Source organism: Hordeum vulgare, chromosome 4H (genome assembly GCF_904849725.1).
Source record: "Hordeum vulgare subsp. vulgare chromosome 4H, MorexV3_pseudomolecules_assembly, whole genome shotgun sequence".
Classification (NCBI taxonomy): domain Eukaryota; kingdom Viridiplantae; phylum Streptophyta; class Magnoliopsida; order Poales; family Poaceae; genus Hordeum; species Hordeum vulgare.
Genome location: NC_058521.1, coordinates 176,898,697 through 176,923,436, shown reverse-complemented (window position 1 = coordinate 176,923,436; position 24,740 = coordinate 176,898,697). Strand labels below are relative to the sequence as shown.

The 24,740-nt window shown below is 46.3% G+C and overlaps 1 protein-coding gene across 1 annotated transcript in view; it reads left to right on the top strand.

Annotated features, from left to right (window-relative positions):
• The first annotated feature begins 1,602 nt into the window (after nucleotides 1-1,602).
• The window catches only part of LOC123448334 (GTPase HflX), a 34,783-nt gene continuing 11,645 nt past the window's right edge, over nucleotides 1,603-24,740 (top strand). The window contains exons 1-5 of the mRNA XM_045125173.1: nucleotides 1,603-2,035; nucleotides 2,267-2,409; nucleotides 5,583-5,699; nucleotides 6,906-7,020; nucleotides 7,494-7,631. Coding sequence (XP_044981108.1) covers nucleotides 1,649-2,035; nucleotides 2,267-2,409; nucleotides 5,583-5,699; nucleotides 6,906-7,020; nucleotides 7,494-7,631 — 900 coding nt within the window. The 5' untranslated portion in view covers nucleotides 1,603-1,648. The remainder of the gene's footprint in view (nucleotides 2,036-2,266; nucleotides 2,410-5,582; nucleotides 5,700-6,905; nucleotides 7,021-7,493; nucleotides 7,632-24,740) is intronic.

Genomic DNA, 24,740 nt, shown 5'->3' with positions numbered 1-24,740 from the left:
ACCAATGGGAAGGAAAATGTGTTCACACACACAAGTATTAAAGTATACGATTCCCGAGGAAAAATAGGGTATGGTATACATGATAGGCCATCAAATACATAACCATTTAGACAAAGAGGAAGAAGAATCATGATGTTTACCGATACCATACGGGTTGGATAATCGATCAAGAAAGATCTAGCATTGCGCTTCCAATGTTCCTGTTAACATTTGAAGTACCACATTCGTGCTTCGAGGTAGCATCGACATGGTCATCAGACAAAGGTTGGACTTTGGGTACATAAAGGTTTCATCAAAATTAACTTATAAAACAAGTCATATAGTTTCCGTATGGAAGAATGGCGAATCTTACATATGGAAGAATTTATAACAATAGGTCCTTCGACCCGGTGTGCTAGACCAGACATCACCGTACCGGGTTACATAAGACCAAAGTTATAATTATTGGAAAATGTTCCAACCATCATATCTGCCCGAGATTTAGATCTGATTGGTGTGAGGACACCTTAGGCTTAAGATACCTGAGAAGAAAAGATGATGATGCAGGAGTCTCAAGATATGAACTACACAAGCAACCCTTGAATCATGAGTTCGACTATAAGACATATGAACACAATGTCAAGACATTCGTGCCCACATAGAATTCTTACGTCAAAATGTAACTGAGTTCTGATTTGAGAACCATCATCGAGGATATCGAGGTCCTTGTGTAAGCCTCGATTAGCTCTTATGAAGTAACTTATTTTCCTTGATCAAATCAGTCAATGCTTGGGTCTGGCAGTCCACAAGGGACCTGATGTGAGTGTCGGCAGGCGCTACATTATAAGCCCATGCGGACGACGGAACAAGATCGACTGATGGGCCCTCCCGCACACAGCGAGGCGACAGGCAGTGGGCCTGTGGGCCATATCGCCACACAACGAGGCAACATACACATGCATGCAACAACGCTCATTCTAGTAGTAGTACTATGTGGTTAGCTAGCTAGGTACTGTATCACTGTTGGTTGTTTCTTTCGGTGTCATCCATCCACTGCTTGCTTTGCTTTCCATGAGATCGTCCCGGACACGTCATCATGATGTACTGAAATCATCACCAGAAGCAATTGTACCATTGCACCACCACCATCAATAAATGCATAATTTTCACACCATGTATGACAGTTGCAATGAACTTTGGATGGCTTAGAAAGTGGCCAACCTCACGGAGCGTTGTTGCATGCATGTGCATGCTGCCTGACCGCGTGGCGACAAGGCACACCGGCTCAGAGCTTGTCGTCTGTCTATGTGGCGGCAGACACCACCGATCGATCTCGTTTCGTCGTCGTTCGCCTAGGCCTGTAACGCAACACGTGTCGCCTGGCCCTGTGACGGCCATTGCACGTGGCGACATGTGTCACATGTTAGCTGGTGCGCCTGCCGTCACGTTCACATGATCTTTTCCGGCAATTTGATCCGGATGATCTTTTCTGTTAATTAGTGTGGGCAGTGGTTTCTGACAAAAAATTCACACTTGTCGGTACATTGTCCCGTGGCATCCAATCCAATGGCTGAGAATTGTCCACGTTATCACGGGACGCAACTTCCTCACCCAATCCAGGCTGTTGGAAGTTGGAACGAGCTAGAGAGAAGCGTCGTCACGTCACGCCATGAGAGCCGCTGGCTTCTCCTTATCCTTCACCGCCGCCTCCCTCCCCCTCCCTTCCACCTCCACCGCTGCCTCGAGCCCACGCTGCCAGAGTCACGTCTCCTTCCGCTGCTCCCAGCCACGCCAACGCCGCAGCGGCGTGGTCCGGGCCCTCGACGAGCGGCTGCTAGCGGCAGCAACCCCCGCACCAGCGGAAACCGAGGCCGAGGATGAGAGTGGTGTCGGTGAGATAGAAGACGGCGGTGAAAGGGAGGGAAGAGATGGGGAGGCTGATATTGTGGGTCCGTCGGAGGCCCAGGAACAGCCGAAGAGCAGGCGACGGCAGCAGCAGGAGGAAGAGGATGCCGCGGCGGAGCGCGCCCGGTTCAAGCTCATCAACGGCAAAGAGGTAGACGGCTTCGTATTGCTTAGCTGCTCTAGGATCATGAATTGCCCCCGCACGAAAAAGCAATAACAAGAAGAATCGCTGATGCTTGTGAGAAAATGAGGATGAGACAAATACATGCAGCTAGCGAATTCACTGGACACGGCCCTGTTTTCTTACTTTCCAGAAAATAACTCCATTTGTTATTTGAATCTATGGGGTGGTCCAAGGACTGAAACTGAAAAATTGCTGCAGATATTTCAAGAGAAGACCTACCTAGTTGGAGTCGAGTGCAAGAGGGCCACAGGAGATAACTTCAGCATAGAGGAATCGCTTAAGGAGCTCGAGCAGTTAGCTGATACTGCTGGACTCATGGTTCTCGGATCGACCTATCAAAAGTAAGCTCCAGACCCCCGTTTCCTAACTGATTCTCATTCAATTGTTGAGGTGGACCCTGCTATGTCCGAGTAACCCATTCACAACGTATCTATATTTACTCCCAAAACGGCTTGTTTTTCTCTTCTTTCTAAAAGATCCTTCCGTTTGCCATCCAAATGTAGGAACCAGGAACCATGTTTTGTCTTGTCTACATCGTGTTTGAGGACATGCGGAGAATATTTGGCGTGACAAGTCCGAGTCCATTGCTGGCGATTCATGTGCAAACATAAAATTGATGAATGATTAGTATAGTTATTATACTAAAAGGAGTTCCAAACCTGATAGCAGGTCGCACAATCATATTATCAGACAGAACTGTAGCAATGGATTCTTCCAGCAGGCGCCGAGATGCTCAATTTCATCCAGCATGCTCAGATATCTAACTTACACAACTTTATAGGACCAACTGAGCCTGCAAAATCTTGAATTATTGGTTGTCATATGACCACAGTTTGCCTGGATTGGGTTAATCCAGCCCCAATCTAATACTCCCTCCGATCCATATTAATTGACGCACACTTAGTACAATTTTGTATTGAAGTTATACTAAGTGTGCATCAATTAATTAGGATTGGAGGGAGTACTAATATTTCTATCTTATTGTTTGAGCCTATGAAGTGAAAACATACCGCAGACAACAAACTTTAATCTGCTGTTAAATCCAGTGGGCTCATTTGCCAAAATGAATGAAAAATCTAGATCATCTTTCTAGGTGCATTAATCCTAAGAGTATCTCCAGCAATGCCCCTAGTCAGGCCCCCAAATCAGTTTTTGGGGCCGGAGGAAAAAAACCCTGCTCAAGCCCCGAAATAGGGAGCCCCCCTCCCAAGCCTCCAGTAATAGGGGCTGCCCCCACAGCCCCCATTTTAACTTCTTAAGTTGCTGACATGGCGGACAATCTCCTCCTGCCTCTCCTGAACGCCACCGCCACTACCTTTTGAGCTGTCTTGCCATCACCACCTCCGAGCTCCGGCACTAGATGAGTGAGGAGAAACGCGGGAGAAAATGGAAAAAGAAAAGGTTGTGCCAGTGACCAGCATGTCCCACACGTCAAAATGGAGGCTTTTGCTGGAGTTGGAGGCATTTTTTTGGGTCTCAAGAAATTGGTTTTAGCCCCCATCTAGCCTGATTCCGATAAAGGGCGCTTTTAGTAGCTCAAAATATAGCATCAAGCGGATACAAAGCATGATGAGCAACACCCGGCCTCTGCATAATCAAGATGCGCACAACCAAACAACACTCTTACAAAAGATAATAAAAAAACCCGACAAATCGGCAACAATACAATCATGTAGGACCGACACTATGCCTATGTCGAACGAGGTGGTGGACCGATCCGGAGATTATGCTATCACCCATGTTGAGGCAAAATCTCCCTGGCCACCCGCTCCAACTGATTACACACCGCCTTGAAAAGCTGTTGGTACTCCTTCGGTTTAGAGTAGACCACGTGTGAAGCGAGTGCGTACAGCGGGAAATAACCTGCAAAGGAGAATCGTTTTGGCCATTAAAAACAAAGTCATTTCGTACATAGCCAAAGCATACACATTAGACATTACACTCCCACCCCTATTAGCGTTCTGAACCTATTTGGTATGCCGTCCAACCAATGACCAAAAATATTGGCAACACTTGTGGGTGGATACAAATTTGATGCTATTTGGATGATTGCCGTACATATTTGCAATGGAAAAAGAGGTGTTTGATTGTCTCGTCATGAGGCATGAGTACAAAAACTACACTTATTGCTTCTTGCCAATTGCGACGGGCAAGGTTGTCTTTGGTTGGTACAACTCCCTTCCAAGATACCATATGAAGGTTCCAACTTGTAGCAGAATCTTTGACTTCCAAGTTTTCTTGTTATTATCCAGTAGGACCTCTTGGTATCCCAAACCCGGGGACGTCGCAGGACGCGTGTGGCGGCCTGAGCTTCCTCCAGCGTCGACGACGCTTGTTGCGGGATCGCGGCGGCAATTGTCGTTGTATGTGCGACGACAACGATGGGCGCGACGGTGGTTGCTCCCTGTAGTGCCCGAAATCGGGGCGGCGGCCCCTCTTCCTTAATGGCGGCGGACTCTGGGGACGTGTGTGTGACTCGGAGTCTGGATCTCGAGGTGGTGAAGGCCTTTCTGAGGCTGGTGGTGGTATGGAACGTTCCCCCCATCCACAGATCGGGTCCGATGCGGCTCGGCAAATGACACATATGCCTCTTTTGGAGTTGTCGGATAGTGCCTGTAGCCAGCAGGTGAAGCCACCGGTGGATGCGCTACCGGCGGATGCTACGCACGATGTCTTGTTCAGAGACATCAAGTCATGCCTGCTACCAGCAGGTGATGCACGGTGGCTCTGGCGGAGGTGTCATGTTTAGTCTGCTGTTGTTGGATCGAAGGTGGTGCGACAGTAGCGGGAGGAAGGCGGTATGGGACGTCTTTGTCTTCCATTGTCTTCTTCAGATGTATCCGGCTATCGGTAGACAGATAAGTGCGGATGGTACAAACTACTTCAATGACGAGTGTATGCACCTAGGGTGTAAACACAAGATCTCTGATCGGGTTATGTCGACACGCGCCTGCGTCATTTCCTTGTTGAAGGTGCTGGATTAAAGTTTGGCTTTGGGGATGAGAATCCAGAGTTCAATCTTGTGGTGGAGTCGCCATCATCGACACACGTGCGACAATTCCTTCTTGAAGACGTAGCCTAGAAGTTGTGTATTTTTCGTTTCTGATGTGTCTTGTAAAATAGGGTTAGTGGCTATCTGGAGGAGTTACTGTCGCGAGGTATATGGCCTCAGGGTTTGTTTTTCGCTTTATTTTCGGGTCGAGATTGTTCGGCTGCTGGATTTTGCATTATTAATAATATATGGCTGCATGCATCATTCTGATGGGTCATCCTCCTTTTGAACAAAAAATCCATTAAACCTTTGAATGCGTGCATACATAGAGTCGACTATGAAGGATCCAGATGTAGTGAGATTCCAGCAAAACACATCCAGTCCTTGTGTCAGGTTTATCAAATCCAATTGGGATAAAAGATTTTCCCCCATCTAGCCTGTAGGGACTATTGCTGGAGATGCTTGGCACGTTGTACATATTTTTTTTCTCAGTTAGGTCTCATGTTTTCTGCTTTTCATCAGGCTTTCAAGTCCAAATCCAAGGACTTATATTGGTTCAGGGAAGGTTGCTGAAATTAGGAGTGCAGTTCAGGCCCTTGATGCTGAGACTATAATTTTCGATGATGAGTTGTCTGCTGGGTAAGCTCACACAAGACTCAACATGTTTATTTTATCTACAGAAGCTATTGCGATCAAAGAACTGTTCTGTGTTGAAATGAGAGAAATATTAATCTCTCCGTTTGAAAATTTATGTGGGTTTGTTACACACAATTGATATCATTGGACTTGTATTCAAAAGTACTCCCTCCGGTCCTTTTTAGTCTGCATATAAGTTTTGTCCGAAGTCAAAGTATCTCTACTTTGACCAAACTTATAGAAAAAATTATGAACATTCACCATGCCAAATCAATATTGTTAGATTCTTTACGAAATGTAGTTTCATAATGTATATATTTGGTTTTGTAGATATTGATATTTATTAATATAAATTTGGTCAAACTTTGCAAAGTTTGACTTGACCGAAATCTAATACGCGGAGTAAAAAGGACCGGAGTACCTTTTATGACTGTCTGTTGTAATAGTTCAAAAAATGCTGTACAAGAATTATAAGGTCAAATTTTAAACCTTGCATGGTCAAACTCTTCCCTACATTTCCATACGAAGGGAATACCACCCTATGTTTTATTTGGTTTGCCTTTTAGGTTTCGGTTGGTGTCCAATTTTACCCCACCAAAATTATGGTAGGGTATTTTACTTTGACTCTTGCTTGGTTGGTTGCCAAGATCTTGGCTGCCTATGGAATCTTGCCAACTTTTCTCACACTCTTTTTTTTACGCTGACTTTTCTCACACTCTTTTCACAAATCTTGCCAACTTTTGGGGCAATAACTGGTCAAGGAATTAGCAAATTGTTGGCAAATTTTGGTAGGGCATTGCTATGGTATGAACTAAACATACCCTTAGAGTGCCTCATTCTATCTTCACTTTTGTGCTCTGTGGTTAAATACAAAGAAAAAAAAGAGAAGTCTAGTTATCTTAGTTAAGCTTCATGCACTTGCCAACGCAACCAAACATCTGAACTGATGAAAAGGGCTAGGCAATCCATGTGTACACTTCAACACCCCTCTCACGTGTGACGCAGCAAGTCAACAATAAGTTTTGGACAAATTCCGAAAGCAAGGACTTGAACTCAAGACCTTAGGCTTTGATACCATGTTAACCTTCATGCACTAGCCAATGTAATCAAAAGTCCGAATTGATGGAGAAGGCTAGTCAATCCACATATACACTTCAACAATCTTATCCCGAGAGTATATGCCTTGATTTTTTGCTCAATTTTAAACAGACAGCTGCGTAACTTGGATAAGTCCTTTGGAGGAGGTGTTCGAGTTTGTGACCGGACTGCTCTTATTCTGGACATTTTTAATCAAAGGGCAGCGACACATGAAGCTGCTCTGCAGGTATACATAACATATATGTATTAAGCTGTCCTTTAAGATATTCTGTGACTGCTGAATTAAGCGATCCTATAAGATATTTTCTGAGGTTATGACTTCTCACCAGTATTCGGATAACATGAAAAATGATCTTTTCAATACTCTACTGGTGTAGTAGTGTATGCCCCTTGCCCCTTTTACTTTCTGAATGCTGAGTGGGTATGCTGGGCTGTTAGGCTGCCATAAGGTAAAACATTTCTCTGGCATACTATTTTGGAGACAAAGTTATACCAGCTCATCACCATTTTGATGACATGATATTTAGAACTATATTGCTATTTGTGAACATCTGAAGTTATGTACATAACTCTGTACCATCATTAGACTTAATTTCTACATAAACATTTAATGTGCGGACTTACTTAAGATATATTTACAGTTGAAAGTAACTTTATTTGCTTTGCAACTGATGCACAAGTCCTATGTTTCCTTTTTAGGTCACCTTGGCACAAATGGAATATCAACTTCCTAGGTTGACAAAGCTGTGGACTCACCTTGAGCGGCAGTCAGGAGGCCAAGTCAAGGGTATGGGTGAGAAACAAATTGAAGTTGACAAGCGCATCTTGAGAACACAAGTAATATTCTTGTTCTTATAGTAATGTAATTTATATGTGAACTGCCAAATACAAAACCACTAAGGTTCAAAATACTCCAATCCTTTGAGGACATTTAATTGTTTAATAGAGGAATAATGTGTTGGAATTAACCACGATTAGTGGCCTTGTCCGGCTCGGACGGGTGCAATCACCAAGCTGTTATAGGTATAGGACTAGTTTTGCTAGCTACGACTGGCTGCTATATATACCTATGTATCCCCTGTAAATTGAACCAGATTAGACGTGAAGCAATAAATAAATCACCCGTACGACACGTACGTGTGGCGATCAAATCAATTCAAGTGCTCGCATTTGTTGCTAGTGTACGTGTGTGTTGTCCTGGCTAGCGGTACTAGTACTTAATTAGTACATGCACAGTGAAGGATCAATGACGATCAGGTGGTCAGCTTTATACTACGGTGAATCTTGACGTAAAGGAACTTTGCCTCGTTCGTCGGCGAGCTCGTTCGTCATCGTCGTTCTTTGTTTGTTATCACATGTTGTCGGAAAGTACTCGACAACGCGGACTGGGCCAACAATTGGTATCTAGAGCAAGGTGGATCTTATAGTAACAGGAGATTATGTCGGACGATGACAAGGCCAAGCAGCCGGCGGAGTACTCCGGTGCGTCCAAAGTAATTTTTGCTTCGGCAGATCGGAGTATCCATGATTTGACCGTGAAAACTTTGTGGTGTGGGCGCTCGAGGCCAATGAGTTCTGGGAAGCCGTCAACCCCGGCGGCAACGAGTAACTGAAGGGTGGTGCCTTGTATCTAAAGGATCGTCAGGCAATCACGGCCATCTGCTCGGTGATGCCGGTGGACGTGCAATATCATCTAATCTTGAAGACATCGGCGAAGGAGGCATGGGACACCCTCAAGATATTGGATCTAGGGCACTCGCGTGTGGGCGAGGCGAACTTGCAAACTTTGCTAAAAAGTTACGAGAATCCGAGGATGGGAGAAGATGAGACTGTGGACGTGTTCATAACAAGGGTTGCCACAATGGTAAACGGGATTCACGGTCTTGGAGGACATTTCCATGGTCTGGCGGTTCCTACGTGCTGCTCCACCGCGCTACATGCCCATTGTGTCAGCGATAGAGCAATGCATTGATCTCAAGACTCTCACTTTGGATGATTTGGTTGGTCGCTTCAAGGCACATGATGAGCGGATGAAACTGAGTTACAGTGATGCAAAGCAGGATGAGTACCTGATGCTTACGTGTGCTTAGTGGCAGACGATGGTTTCCAAGGAGAACAATTTTGACAAGGCGTCTGTAGCGATGGAAAGTACTGCCCCGCACAGGGCACCGACAAACAGTCGGAGAAGCCAAAGAAGAAAAAGTTTGACAAGAGGAATGTGTTAGATTGATCTCTTCCCCAATGGGCCCAACGGCCCATTGGAGCCTTGACTCACGCCCTGATCGGGGGCGTCCAGCCCAAGCAAGGCTGGTGGGCCCTGTTGCGCAGTGCTATATAGAGGAGGTGGGGACCATGGCACATGAGACGAGGTTCGCCGCCGCCACTGTATCCCCACTCCTAACCCTAATCCGATCTAGAGGGAAGCGCTGAAGCGATGGGAAGCCCACCGACGCCACCAGCAACTTCACCGTCGATCTCTCTGCTGTCACCGGCCACCGTCACCATGGCCGGCTCCGGGGACTTCCTCGACTCAAGGTGAAGGTATGTTCCATCTCCTTCACTCCACTACGGGATCTCTCTAGCCCAGTCGATCTAGTGGATATAACAATGGTATCAGATGCCACTTGGTCCTAGTTGGATTTTCGGTAGCAAAAGAACTAAGATCCCCTCCCCACTAAGAACCCTAGAAGAGGGCAAAGAACCAGATCAAGAGAAAAAGCAAAGTATCACCGGAGCCCTCTCCGGCAAAGAGCGCCGGCCGCGCCTGTTCCACTCGATCCCCACACGCATCGGCAAGCTGAGGTGTGGGGAAGAAGAACACACCTCTTCGGAGGCAAAGAAGAAATCGGATTGATCCGAAAAAGAAAACAAAAAAGAAAAAATGCAAAGAAAAGGCAGAAAGATCTACTCCCTCCGGGGGGCAAAGAGCACCACCACCGATCCATTCGAAGGCGGCGCGCTCACCGCAAGGGGAACACGCGACCGGCGAAGGGGCCGGCAGGGGCGCAGCCGCTCCGCCCATCTAGGTGGCCGTCGGGCGCTGCAAGGGGTAGAGGACGGCGCATCACGCTCGTTTCATCTCTGTCACAAAAAGAAGAGAGGGAAAGGGAGGGGGCTCGCGGCGCTGCGGTGGTTTTCCGCCGCCGGCGGCCGGACCTGCTGCGCTGCTACCTCGCGCGAGGGGAGCGGCGCAGCGCCGCAAGAGAAAGAGGCCAAGAGGCGAGTGACATGCGGCGCGCGCGGCCGCCGCCGCTGGAGCGTCGAGAGAGCCGCGAGAGAGAGCACGCTCGTGAGGCAGAGGAGAGCGAGCGGCGCGGGGGGAGGAGGAATGACCGAGGGTTTTCCCTCAGGCCCTCGCTCGCTCACGTTTTTGATCCACCGATCTCCAAGGGGGGACGTCGGATCTAAATCAACGGCAGGGAGCAAACCCTAGCTCCCTGCGGGCCTTTTGGGCCGAACGTGGAGGCGGACCAGGCCGAGGCCAAGCTGGCTTGCGAGGCGCGGCGCGCCGAGCAGGCCGTGGGCCGGCTAGCTTCTGCCGCCGGACTCGCGCGCTGGGCCAAGGCCAGGCCAAGCTGCAGTTCATTAAGGTTGCTGTACTGTCCAGTTTTGGGCAGATTTGAAAATAGTCTTTTCTATGCATAATTTTCAAAGAAAATTATGTTTATAAAATAGAAAAGAAAAAGTTAAAAGTTTCTGTAAAAATAGACAGAAAAGTAATATTAATTTTTCTGCAAAGAAAAATAAATGTTTCTGAAAATAAAAGGAGATTTTTCAGAAAAAGAAAAGTTCGTGGAATTTATAAAAGGAAAATAAAGTTCATGAATTTTCATTTTTAACAGAATATTTCTTCTGTAAAGTTAGAAAAAGTTCATGAATTTTATATTCACGTTTTTCCGCTGCAAAGTAGAAGTTTAATCCTCCAATTAAATTGGAACCAACGGGAAAATTTAATTGGAAGAACTGTTTTTAGCAATGTTTTTCCCCTGTGGGTGAAATAAGAATCAGATAGTTTCCGCTATGACAAAAGAAAGATGTTTGTTTTAAAGTTAAACTATGGTATTGTTGTTCTCTGACCAACGTTGATGATAACAATACTATAATTCTATGAGTCATCTTATGTTCAAAGCTTAAATCTCTGATAACTTTTGTATCAAAGTGATCAATTTTCAGGGAACAGATAGAGAAATGTATATTTCTTGTTCCTGCGTCAATATAGTTGACTATGATGATTATTTCTTAGCAAAGTTGTCCAACAGAAATACTATCATCACATTGTGTGTGAGTTATATGCATTATTTCCATTTCTGCCCAACGGTGATATGGAATTAATGTAGAAGGATGACGTTTTATTCTAATTCTGCCACAACGGTGATTTAGACTATAAAAGAAAGTTTTAAAAGGTTTAATGTGCATATTTTTTAACCAGACCAACGTAGGGTTATTTTTTATGCTCATTATTATTGTTTATTGGCTAAGTTTTCTTAGACTAAAAGTTTTTCATGCTTTCACTCGTGAAAGCGAATGGCTTGGGTACTTGTGACCCGAAAGATGAACAAGAAAGGTCATAACTTGAGGGAGTATGTTCTCTCTAAAGAATGGCTTCAAAAGAAAAGAACTCTTGGATATTAATTCAAGAAAAGAAAAGAGATAGATCATTGAGAGTCTTGGTTGACGAATGTCTTTCATGTACTCTCTATGAAGAAGTTTTTTTTTCAGTCAACATGATTGAGATGTGTTAGGAAAGCAACTTATCTGTATTGAAGGCCCAAGGGGCATATATATATTACACATGACTTGATGTGCAAGGAAAGTAAACATAGACTAATAAGGACTCCCAGACTAATACTAATAGACTAATAAGGACTCCTAGACTAATACTAATACTTCCTAACACCCCCCCTCAAATGCAAAGCGTATGCAATAGCATTGCATTTGAAGAAGTGTAATACTAAAAAAAATTGATAATCCAAATCCGCGTCTTGAGAGTGTTGTCGTAGCATGAAGAGTCTTCAAAACTTGTCGAGTCGCCGAAGGAAAGAACGAAGAGATGGCACATCAGAGGTAGACACCGCATCACTTGAAGATACAAGATAAGTATCAAGAGAAGATGGGTTGTCAAAAGAGACACCGAAGAGATGGCACATCAGAGGAAGACACCGAAGAGATGGCACATCAGAGGAAGACACCGCATCACTTGAAGATACAACATAAGTATCAAGAGAGGATGGGTTGTCAAAAGAAGATGGCTCATCAAGAGAATAAAGCATTGCGCGGAAAATCATAGTCCACGACAACCGTCGGCGAAAGAAGCTCGGCGGATAAGGCATGATGGACGTAGATCGACAATGCAAAAGAAATCCAGAAAATCCTATAGAAAACAACAAGGGCAAATAGGCCACAAAAGTTGTATAGGAAGGATCAGGACCGAAGAAAAGGCCGAAGGACAAAGGTATGGTGGACTCGCATGACGTGATAACACAAAACATCGACGGATTTGGTGGACGCAGCGGAAAACAAGGAAGCTAAAAGCTAGGAAGCATACACGACACAAAGATGCAAAATCCATCGCGTATGCAGAAGACATTGTACTTTTTTTTTGTACTATGGAAACCAGATCCATGGTGTGACTAGCAGCACCACGTGGCTGATAGTAGCACTACCAGCAACGCACAACAGGAAACACAGTAGATAGTAGCAGAACGTAGCAGCACCCCAATCTTGCAGGCAAGCGCATCAATCTGGATGGGAGACCTGCTGCAGGGTGGTTGACTTCTTGCGACCACCCGGGGCTGTGAGGAGACGTTGCAGCGGAGGGAAGCAGCGGGGCCGGCGGCCAGGAAGTCGACAGTGGACAGGCTAGATGAGGCAGCATGGTGTTCGTGGGCAACATCCAGTACCAGGCGAGCGAGAAGGAGCTCCGGGACGCGTGCGAGGAGATCGGCCCCGTGGTTTCCCTCCGCGTGGTCCAGGAGCAGGGCCACCGTCCGGCGGCGCGACCTGGAGCGGCGAGAGATGAGGAGAGAGCGGGCTTGCGGCGGGACAGAGCGGCGGTGTCGCAAGATCCAGCAGGGGCTGGCGGGATCCAGTGCGTCGTGCCGAGCCATGGGTCTCCCAATCCCGCATTCTAGCCGCCGTCGTGTCCTCCCTCTTCCCCGTCGTCCCTTCCCCATCTGCCGCTGCCCTGCCCCCCTGCTTCCTCGCCCCGATCTCGACCGGGTTTGGACGAACTGGACGACGACGAGGTGGTTCCCAGGCTTCGATCGAGGGAGATAGAGCGGGGAGGCCCGCGGGGTTCGATCGGGAGATCGTCTGGCGGGCTGAAGGGAAGCGACTGCTTCGATCGGGGGCCTCCTGTTGTGAACGCTGGGAGAAGACGAGATCGACCCAGAACAGATCGATCGAGAGGAGAAAAAAAAGTTGGATCGTAAGGACGAGTTGCAGTGTCAGGAGACCTAAACCTAGGCTCTAATACCATGTTAGGAAAGCAACTTATCTGTATTGAAGGCCCAAGGGGCATATATATATTACACATGACTTGAGGTGCAAGGAAAGTAAATATAGACTAATAAGGACTCCCAGACTAATACTAATAGACTAATAAGGACTCCTAGACTAATACTAATACTTCCTAACAAGACGAAACAAGCAACATGCATGTTTAATTTGACCAACGTCGGATCAAGCATGTGTGTCAAAGATAATTCAGATTTATTTCTGAATTTGATGATTGAATGTGCAGTCAAAAGAGCCCGTTATGGCATTTATGCCCCTTACAGGGAATTACCTGCATAGCGGGAAAAGATGATTATGATAAAACCCGCATGGCGGGAAAAGTCTGGGAAAATACCTGCGTAACTAGATAAAGTTGACATAGTATTATGTCAAAAATCCTGTATGGCGGGAGAAATTTGGGCAAAGGACTTATCCTCTATGACAGGAGAAAGATATGATGACTCATGTGCGGTTAATGTGTCCCACTATGGAAGAAAAGTATGGAGTAGCTATTATGCTTTCCTAGTATCGACCGTACACCTTATGTGTAACGGTCATTAAGCACTCAATAAATCCAAAGAGGATAATGTTAGGAAAGCAACTTATCTTTATTGAAGGCCCAAGGGGCATATATATATTACACATGACTTGAGGTGCAAGGAAAGTAAACATACACTAATAAGGACTCTTAGACTAATACTAATAGACTAATAAGGACTCCTAGACTAATACTAATACTTCCTTACACCCCCCCTCAAATGCAAAGCGTATGCAATAGCATTGCATTTGAAGAAGTGTAATACTAAAAAAAATGATAATCCAAATCCGCGTCTTGAGAGTGTCGTCGTAGCATGAAGAGTCTTCAAAACTTGTCGAGTCGCCGAAGGAGATAACGAAGAGATGGCACATCAGAGGTAGACACCAAAGAGATGGCACATCAGAGGAAGACACCGCATCACTTGAAGATACAACATAAGTATCAAGAGAAGATGGGTTGTCAAAAGAAGATGGCACATCAAGAGAGTAAAGCATTGGCAGAAAATCATAGTCCACGACAACCGCCGGCGAAAGAAGCTCGGCGGATAAGGCACGATGGACGTAGATCGACAATGCAAAGGAAGTCCAGACAATCCTATAGAAAACAACAAGGGCAAGTAGGCCACAAAAGTTGCATAGAAAGGATCAGGACCGGAGAAAAGGCCGACGGACAAAGGTATGGTGGACTCGCATGACATGAGAAAACACATAACATCGACGGATTTGGTGGACGCAGCGGAAAAAAACTGAAAAACTAGAAACAATGACAACGGAAGATGACAGAGAGCATAGTAGCAACAGGAAGTAGCTAGCAGTAGGTAGCGTACACCACGTTGTACCAAGTGGTAGCTAGCACCAGCGGGCAGCATGGTGTGCATGCGAAAGTAGACAGAGGAGCACGCAAACCAGCATGCACGCTACCAGCTGCTCCGGGAAGAGACTCGTGCACGTCCACGGGGAAGAGACATACGTTCGGGACGCAACTAGAGGCGGAACGGCAACAGCTGCAGGAGGGCGCCACGTCCTTGCTCGAGGCAGGCAGCATCCCGACGGCCGTTAGGAAGCAGCGGGGCCCGCGACCTGGAAGTCGACGGCGGCGTACATCCTGCTAGGAGAATTGTCCGGAGGACGAATTTGATGATGACGACGACAAGCACCCGCTCTTCGGGGCCCTCCTCGACGAGGCCGAGCGCGAGTATGGCTTCAGGCACCAGGGCGCCATCGCCATCCCCTGCCACGAGCAAGATCCACCGAAATAAGGAGGGAGGCGGTGGGATCCGGCGGCGGCTGGGGGCGCGAGATACAGTGGGATGAGGCGGCAGCGGCTAGAGGCGACGGCTGGAGGCGGCGGCCGCGGCGCGCCAGGAGGCGCAGACGACAGGGAAGCCGCGGAGGTCGAGGGAGGGGAGGCGCGGGACGAACAGCAGGAGGAAGTCCTCGTGGAGCCCCGCCCAGTCCGCCATGGCCGCCGTCGAGGGAGCCGCCGGATAGGGGTTGGGCAGCGCCGACCACGCAAGAAAAGCGCGAGATTGGATCAAGAGGGCGAGTTGCTGCGCCCGAAAAAAATAACCTAAGCTCTAATACCATGTTAGGAAAGCAACTTATCTCTATTGAAGGCCCAAGGGGCATATATATATTACACATGACTTGAGGTGCAAGGAAAGTAAACATAGACTAATAAGGACTCCTAGACTAATACTAATAGACTAATAAGGACTCCTAGACTAATACTAATAGACTAATAAGGACTCCTAGACTAATACTATTACTTCCTAACAGATAAAAGTTGCAGACGAACCTAAAGACAAGAATGTATGCAAGTGTGACTTGCGAAAGTACCAATTATAAAGAACTCTGTTGAGTTTCTAAAATGAAATGAGGAAAAAGTACCCCCATACTAGTTAACAGATAACTTCATTTTGCATGAAGTAATAAGATGAATGATCTAGATAATTGAAGTTTCCTCAATTCACAAGAGTTATGAATGGTTTTCGAAATTGTGGCAGAAAAGTTCTTGCCACATTTCGAGGGGGAGAAAGAAATATGAAATACATTGTATTCATGACTCCCCTATACTTTAGATAATGTGATGCACATTATGCATCTAAAGTGATCCATTAATGAAGAATGTGATTGTCAAGGGGAGTACGACAGTCATTATAATACCCCTAAAGAAAAGAAATAGTTGTATTCCTGGATCTTTTATAGTTCCGAAAGCAGACGAAGGAATACTAAATGGTGCTTAAAGTGCCATAAAGAAGAAAGTTTTAACAGAATAAACCCAAATGATAAAGTTTAAAGATACGCCATTTTTTAGTGAAGATGGAGTAATCTGGGGGAGCATGTTGTGTGACCTATACAACACCTGTTGTTAGCTCTATAAAGGATGAATGAGTAAACATGGATCTTGTGATACAGGTCCCTATAAAACCTATTGCCTCTTGGAAATGGGTGACTATAGAATTAATTTGCCTCTTGGCAATGACAGAGCAACGACAACCCCATATGAAAGAAGTGCCAGTACCTGAGATACTGATGGTCTCAAGGAATGTGAAAATCAGATACTTCTGATTAATATAAAGTCTATGTTAGTGAAATTCAAATGGAGGTTGATTCCACCTCATTTAAAGCGCTCAATCGAGCTTTGAGAAGTGTATGTTTGTCTAAATGATAAGAGACTATGTGAGATGAAATAAAATTGGTGAATCCCGACGATGTTTGGGACTCATAAGTAATTTGCAATGGAGCCAAAACAGTAGGCTTTAAAGGGTCTACAAGGCAAATGTGGCTCCAAAGGAAATATGTAAAGGTGTAAAGCATGACTTAAATTGAAAGATTTTGTGCAAAGAGAATGAGTAGATTACAATGAGTTTTAATGGCACATCATGATCGACATCATGATCTGAGTAACATCAGATGAAAGTAAAGATCACAACGAATACTGCTTCAAGAAGTCTTTTATGGACTAGAGCAAGTCTCTAGACAGTGGCATTTGAAGTTAAAATAATCAGATGTTATTTTGGGTTAAAGAAAATGAGAGGACAATTGTATTCATGCAAAGTTATAGAATGGGAAATTCGTTTCCTAATTCCTGTGCATATGGATGACGTCCTACTTGCTAGTGGTGATGTCAATTTACTGCAGGAGGAGAAAAGAAGTTCTTGTCCTCAAAATTCAAAAGAGTATTCTCAGTAGAGTGTCTCTCGTTATAAGTATCAAGATTCACCAAGAAAAGAATAAAAGGGGGTATTAGGAATGTCGCATGGACATGCTAAGAAAGATCTCTGAAGTATGCATGCGAGAAAACCTACGCCTGTTCTTATAGTAAAGGGTAATGGAACTGGAAACTATGGTGTTCCAAAAGTTGATGAGAAACGATTGAAAACGGATATGGTACCATATGTTTCAGCTGTTGGAAGCTCAATATATTACCCTGACACAGTTCACGTATATATCTGGGTTGTTTTGGCAATGTCCAGTCCATACATAGATCAATGGAATGGAGTCAAAGATATCGGCCTCATCCTGAAAGAAATAAGTGCTCTCAAAAGATTATGAGTACAAAGATAGGACTTGTGAAATGTATAGCGAAATCCACAATTGTCGGTAACTTTCATACTTGGAGTTTTGTGTGGAAAATCTCCAAATGAATGAAACAATTATCATCAATGTGATGCAAATATATGTTATAGCTTGATATGAGGCTGAGGGACAGGCAAAATGGTTAAGGAGACCTGTACCCGGAGTTGATAATGGTTGACAACAGCGATAACCATTTTAAGTTTTTCGCTCCTATGACAACGAGTCAAGTGTTGATGCCAAACACACTGACACAGAGTTATGTGTTGTAAAGGAGAAAGTCTGGAATTATGTAGAAATGCTTGAAGCATAAAAGCAACAGACAAGTGTTTGCAGATCTGCTTATTAAAGGCTTACCGCCCAGTGTGTTCGGAGAACACACAGTCGACATGGGTTTTATGGTATAGTCTAAGATTTCCGGACAATAAAGGGCCCAAGGTTAAAGAATTTGTTTCAAAAACAGAGAGGTATGTTGTGGCTGTTTGATTCTATCGGCAATTGAGCTGTGACGATGAAAAATGCCCTATGTATTGATCTGTTATGAAACGAGTAAAGTTAAAAGTATATGATGAGATCAAGGGGGAGAATGTTAGATTGATCTCTTCCCCAATGGGCCCAACGGCCCATTGGAGCCTTGACTCACGCCCTGATCGGGGGCGTCCAGCCCAAGCAAGGCTGGTGGGCCCTTGTCGCGCAGTGCTATTTAGAGGAGGTGGGGACCATGGCACATGAGACGAGGTTTGCCGCTGCCACTGTTTCACCACTCCTAACCCTAATCCGATCTAGAGGGAAGCGCTGGGAAGCCCACCGGCGCCGCCAGCAACTTTGCCGTCGATCTCTCTGCTGTCACCGACCACCGTCACCATGGCCGGCTCCGGGGACTTCCTCGACTCAAGGTGAAGGTATGTTCCATCTCCTTCACTCCACTACCGGATCTCTCTAGCCCAGTCGATCTAGTGGATATAACAGAATGATCCTCTGCCACAACTGTAATCTGCTCGGGCATTTCAACTCGGTATGTAAGAATTCCCCTAAGGAGAAGGCGCTCATGGCCTAGCTTGGAGATGAAGGCGACATTGATGTTGATGTGTGAATTCGTGGACGAGAAGAATCCAGTTGTTCAAGCGTCGGCTAAAGAAATTGTCACGCTCCATGAAGAAAAAGTTTTCTCTCAAGATCATGGTTCGGAAACTCGTGTCGACGGTACGGACATCAGAGGTGATTCCGAAGCTTACGCCGATGCTATGGACGTAAGTGCTATCTTTGCTGGAGCGAATGAAGCGCTCATTGCATTGTCACGACCCTAGATCAGGGTGTACAAATTGATACCGAACAATCGAAATCAATGGGTACAAGTGTTCCCGGTGTATGAATAGATTCACCAAACCAAGGTTCAACCAAGGGGGATACAATCCAGAGAGAGAATCAAGGATGAGAAGAGCACAAAATCAAGGGTAGAAGAGCAAGAGATAAATCGCTCATATGGACACGAGGGAGGGAGACGCGACGAGGAAGAAGAAGACCAAGCTTGGTTCTATTTTGTTCGATGCCTTCTCTTGGCTGTTGTTGCTTCTATTTGTAGGTAAGTGCTTCAATTTGTTGGTCCATGTGCAGCTGGGCTGGCCCATATTGACCACAACGACTACACACCCATGTATGGGTATGACATTACCGCTCCAAGAAACATTGCTTGCCCCCAAGCAATGGCTTGCTGAGATCGCCTCATGTGGTAGCTCCAGCTGATGCTCAACAAGTGCCTCCTGTCGAAGATGCTGAACAATCACAATCACCCTTTGCTGTTGCGCTCACGCCTGCTTCAAATACCTGCTCGACACCTGGATCCCATTGCTTGTACTGGAGGTGGCTTGTCAAGTGGATCAATGAAAGATAATCCAAGCAATTGTATAGCTCGTTATGCACATGGAGAAGCCGGATTATGTGAAAAATTTCAATGCTATTGCTCCCAAGATGCCAACAACTATAAACTGCTGCGAACACTAGTTGATCTTGAGCTTCATAATGGAGATATGTAACCTCTGTATTTGAAGAGATATTGCACCACTCTCCAGACTTCTGGTGTATGCGGAACGTGCACACCAAGATAGCAATTATGTATGCGAGTACTATTGAAACACAGAAGATACTAGATGACACCACAATATGATACTTATGGTGTTTGCATGCAATTGAAGCTATGCGGCGTATGTATCACTAATGTGCACAAGTAGCGTGGCCCGCAATACTCGATGGCTAGTCTCGATAGGCAAGTTACGCAAGTAGGCTCGGGGTAACAATGCAATGGCAAGGGTATATGTCAAGAGTGTCGTCGCAGTTACCGTCCTTGCTTACGGTGAGGTGTTAATGAAGAGTTGGTTGGCGAAGATCCGGGGCGATGATGAGCGGCGATGTTGATGTAGAACCGCTCCTAATTAGCCGAAACACCTTAGGAAGTGGCGGGGCTTGCGACTCAAAATCTCAAATGCGAATGGGTTGCGGAAGAAAATGGTGGTGGTTGCGGAAGCGATAACGTTCTGCGTAGGCCGGAAGGTCCGGGTTGGCCGGAGGTTCTGGTGGCCGGAAGTTCGGGGTTGCCGCAAGGTCCGGTGGCCGGAAGTTCCGAGTGGAGGCGGAAGTTCCGGGTGTCGGGAAACTGGGGATGAACCCTAATTTCCAGATCTGAGATTTGGGCGGAAAAACTGGAAGAGAAACCCAAATCCTGCTATGAAAAAGAAAAATTGATGAAAGTTGGCTGGATGGAAAGCTAGATCCACTTGTCCACAACAAAATCCACGTATTCAAATCAACAAAATCTCTTCAAACCCAACGAATCCAAGAAATTTTGGTATGGCTATTTTTGTGGGGAATTTTTCGAAATTAGGTCAAATCAAACAAAAAATGGCTAGAAAGTGGGGGATGAGACTCCAAGGTGTGAATCAACCTGGCTCATGATACCAATATAGTACGGGGCACACCCGTGGTGGTCGATCTTTTCACACTTGGAGGGGAAAAGAGAGGAAAAAAATCAAGAGAAACACAAGAACTCAAGAACAATCCTCAAATCACACATCCACTAGATCAACATAAACACATGGGGATACACGATCCAAGGTCAACGAAAGGATACACGTAAAGATAGTCTTTCATACGAGATGGGCTTTGCATCCACGAGGGGATCTTCCCTAGATAGGGGCCTTGGCATCACTATGGATCTTCTCACATGTAGGACATCTCCATGGGAGGAGGATAGTAGATGGAGCTAAGCTCAACAAAAGGTTGTCAAAACATGAGCTAACCCTAAAACGAAGGTAGGGGAAGAGTATTTATAGTCTAGGTCGAAAATAGAGGCCGAAAGGGGTACATGGGCACTCGGACCCGAGTGACTGCGTGCAGGTAGGCCGGAAGTTCTGGGTCAGGCCGGAAGTTCCGGTCGTCGGAAGTTCCGGGCAGGCTCCGGGCTGGTTCCGGGCTTTCCCGAGCGTTAACGCAGTTCGTGGCACCGGGGACGAGCAGGGGCCGGATGTTCCGGGTCGGTTCCGGGCGGGTTCCGGGCTGGACAGAAAGTTGTCGAAGCCCGCTGTTGCTGAGCAGCACATGGGCCGGAAGTTCCGGTCTCCGGAAGACTTGTCCTTCCATTGGTCTTCTCGCTCGTTCGTCTTCGAGTCCATTTTCATAGTGTCTTGGAGACCTTGATCCTGGTACCTAAGCATGCACAGAGTTTCCGCTTGAGGCAGCACCCACATTCCTTTTGTATCAAAGGAATAGTCATTAAGGAGGGATGTCACCTGCGTCTCGATGGCACGTGCGCGGGCTCTTGTCATGGGACCGCTTGTAGCTTGAGGTGCATCCATGGGGATGATCACGGGATGCTCCGTATCAGGATCCTTGCTGCCTATTCCACGCGCAGGCTCCACTCCATATTGTGTAATGCTACCATGATCATGTAAATTCATCCCCATTAGCATGATGTATATTTCTGCATTTTCTTTTAGTGAAAGACTCAGACCATATGAACGTAGAACTTGCACAGGTGCAAGGCAAACTGACAGCAACCGTGTTTCCAAGTCATCCTCCATAATGTACACATAGCCAGCCTTTAGTCCATTGTTCAGTTGCTGGCATAGGAAAATAGATAAGTTTCCAGTTTCACTGTCATACTTTTCCATCTTCACTTCGTTTGGCCATAAACTAGTACAGCCCAGCACCACATGAAATTTGCTAATAAGCCCAAATATTCTGCCGACAAACATGTGAATGCCTGACCACCATTTGCTTGCTTCCCCTGGCCCCATTTAATGACCTCTAGGACATCCGAACCAGATGACACACCCACTCCCTGACTGAAGAATTCTGTGTTCTGAAGATTGTTCTCAAGCTCATGACCAGATCTGTATCTCAACCCAGGATCCCATGGCATGAGTAGTACAACATTAGTACCCTGTAGCATCTCTCTTGATAGAAGTAGCTTCCATTTGCTTTGTCCTGATTGAATTACAATAAATACTAATCCATCTCCATTTACTCCATGATCCAAACATCTGGGTGTGTCCATCTCCTGCTCAAACTCTTGGTGATTATCCATAACTTGCACCGATATAGGTGTTCTAGAAATATTTGCAACATGTGGTATAGACTGTGCATTCAAAATCCAAGGTGGTTTCGGTTGCGAGTATTGCAAAGTACCTTCACCTTTAGGTGTTGGTCATGGAAAAGCTCGCCAATTTAGCCAATCACACATGAAGAACAACCATGGCAATGGGCGTGGCACACGACTATCACCTAGGCACCTGTCCAGAGAAAGGAATGGCCAAGTTGTGGTCCAATGCACTTGCACCTGACGAGTTGTACTTGGAGCAGCACGGACCATGAAGGTGTATGCCAGCTTGTCGCAGTTGTTGTGGAGACATAACACCAAAAAGCTAGCGTTCACTATGCTGATGCAACTGGTGGAAGAAGGAAGGACGGCCTCGGCCTCGGGAGTCTTCGCGACATCGATGACGGTCCATGATGCGGTATCGTGTGGTGGCGACTCACCGGTAGCCATGGATATGATTGTTACGGAGTGCCGCGCAGGAGTTGAAACCAATGGAGTTGGTGCAGAGACGACTGGCTCCAGCTCCACATGATTCGCCATCTCCACACAATCGAAATTGACAACAATCGATTTTGAGTTTGGCAGCGTGATGATGCTGATGGACTGTGGGGTGTGCTGGATATCCAGAAGGCAGCACCCATCATAGATGCACCGTCCATGGAGTGCAGCCTTAGCTTGGCTCACCTCCAGCCATGATTGGAACTCCACAAACACCTCCATGTACATGGATTCATGCAAGACACACAGGTCGTGCACCCCATAGGCATCAAATAGCTGATCGAGTACCTCCTCTGTTACCTTGTAGATCAAATTGGTGATGCCGTGATGGTGACATGCAAAACACAGCTGCTGCTCGCCTCTGGGTGTATTGACATTTTGACGAACAGATGGTGAGCCGAGGAGAGGAACACAAAATTTGGTGAAATTTTTCTGGGATTTGTGGAGAAATCTGCAGGTGGATCGAAGGGCTCTGAATACCAATTGTCACGACCCTAGATCAGGGCGTACAAATCGATACCGAACAATCGAAATCAATGGGTACAAGTGTTCCCGGTGTATGAATAGATTCACTAAACCAAGGTTCACCAAGGGGGATACAATCCAGAGAGAGAATCAAGGATGAGAAGAGCACAGAATCAAGGGTAGAAGAGCAAGAGATAAATAGCTCGTATGGACACGAGGGGAGGGAGACGTGACGTGGAAGAAGAAGACCAAGCTTGGTTCTATTCTGTTCGATGCCTTCTCTTGGCTGTTGTTGCTTCTATTTGTAGGTAAGTGCTTCAGTTTGTTGGTCCATGTGCATCTGGGTTGGCCCATATTGACCACAGCGACTACGCACCCATGTACGGGTATGACATGCATGCGCTCGGCCGTGGAAAAGCAACGTTGTTACAGACATGAGGGGTATTTCCGAAACTCGTATCGAAGCTACTGATGCGAGACGTAATCCTGAAATTTGTTTCGATGTTACAGACATGGATTGTAGTTTTGTTGATGCTGATGCAAAAGTAGAATGTGCGCAGAAGCTAGCAGTGGCAACCGTGGCCCCTGTGCTACGTTTGGGACGCCTGAAGGCAGGAGCTCAAGAGATGGGCCAGAAAGACCGAAGAACAGCAGCAAGTGCCAAGTTCAGGCGGGAGCTGCTGCTGGCCTGCGTGGAGGAGCTCTAAGTGATGGAACAGATAGAGTTGGCTCATCAAGAGAAGCTCCATGAAGCTGCAACTCATGCATGTAGGCTGCCCAACCTGGCCCAGAGGGAGGAGGCCAATCTGCATTGGTGCCGAGTTCACGTGAAAGGTCAGGAAGGTCAACTCGGGTTGGAATTTTTGCTTTGCCAAAAGAAACGCACGCAGCAGAAAACAACACGTCGCCTCCACGAGTAATGGAGGAAAGGACACCACCACCTGGAGCCGTACTTTTACAGTCGGTGTTCCACCCATATCTAGAGAAAACTCTTCGGACGCTTGACCCGGTACAGGTGAAAAGGAGTGGGCGACGGTTTCTAGCATGCGTCGAGGAACCGGCTGAATTCATCGAGTTCATCAGCGAGCTCGTTCGTCATCATCATTTGTTGTTTGTCATGGCGTGTCGTCGGAAAGTAGCCGACAGCGCAGACTGGGCCAACATAATGTTCTTCTTCTGTACCTTTTTTTGTGCCATGGAATCTGATCTCATCTTTTACCACTTTACATCTTTTTTATCAAGTAAATTGTATCAGTGTGTGTATACAGTTCAATATATGTAACGAGAACATAGTCAGAGATGCTCCATTTCTTGTTTATTAAGTAGTTCGAGCTGTTAAATGCAGTTTATCTGTACCTGGAACGTGGGAACTATAACACGTATCCAAGGTAGTTTCAGTTTAACCTTCGGTCTATTAGAGATAGAACCGAACTCCTTTATCTCCCGTTATCTCGATCTCTCTCGATCCTTGCCGTGTACTCCAAGTTTGTATGCCTCTCAGGGATCGGGCCCCTGCTATATAACACGCAACCGCCTGCCAGATCAAGGCACGGCGCTTCCAGCTGTTCTTTCATGGTAATCAGAGAGATTCCCTTCCATTACATCTAGCTGCCGCAAATAGCCTCCACCATCCTTTCTCCTGCCATGGCCTCCTCTAGCTCCACCGCTGCTGCCCTCTCCGGCCAGATCACCGAGAAGCTAACCCGCAACAACTACATCCTTCGGCGGACGCAGATCACGCCGCAGATCAGAGGAGCTGGCTTCTTCGGCTACGTTGACGG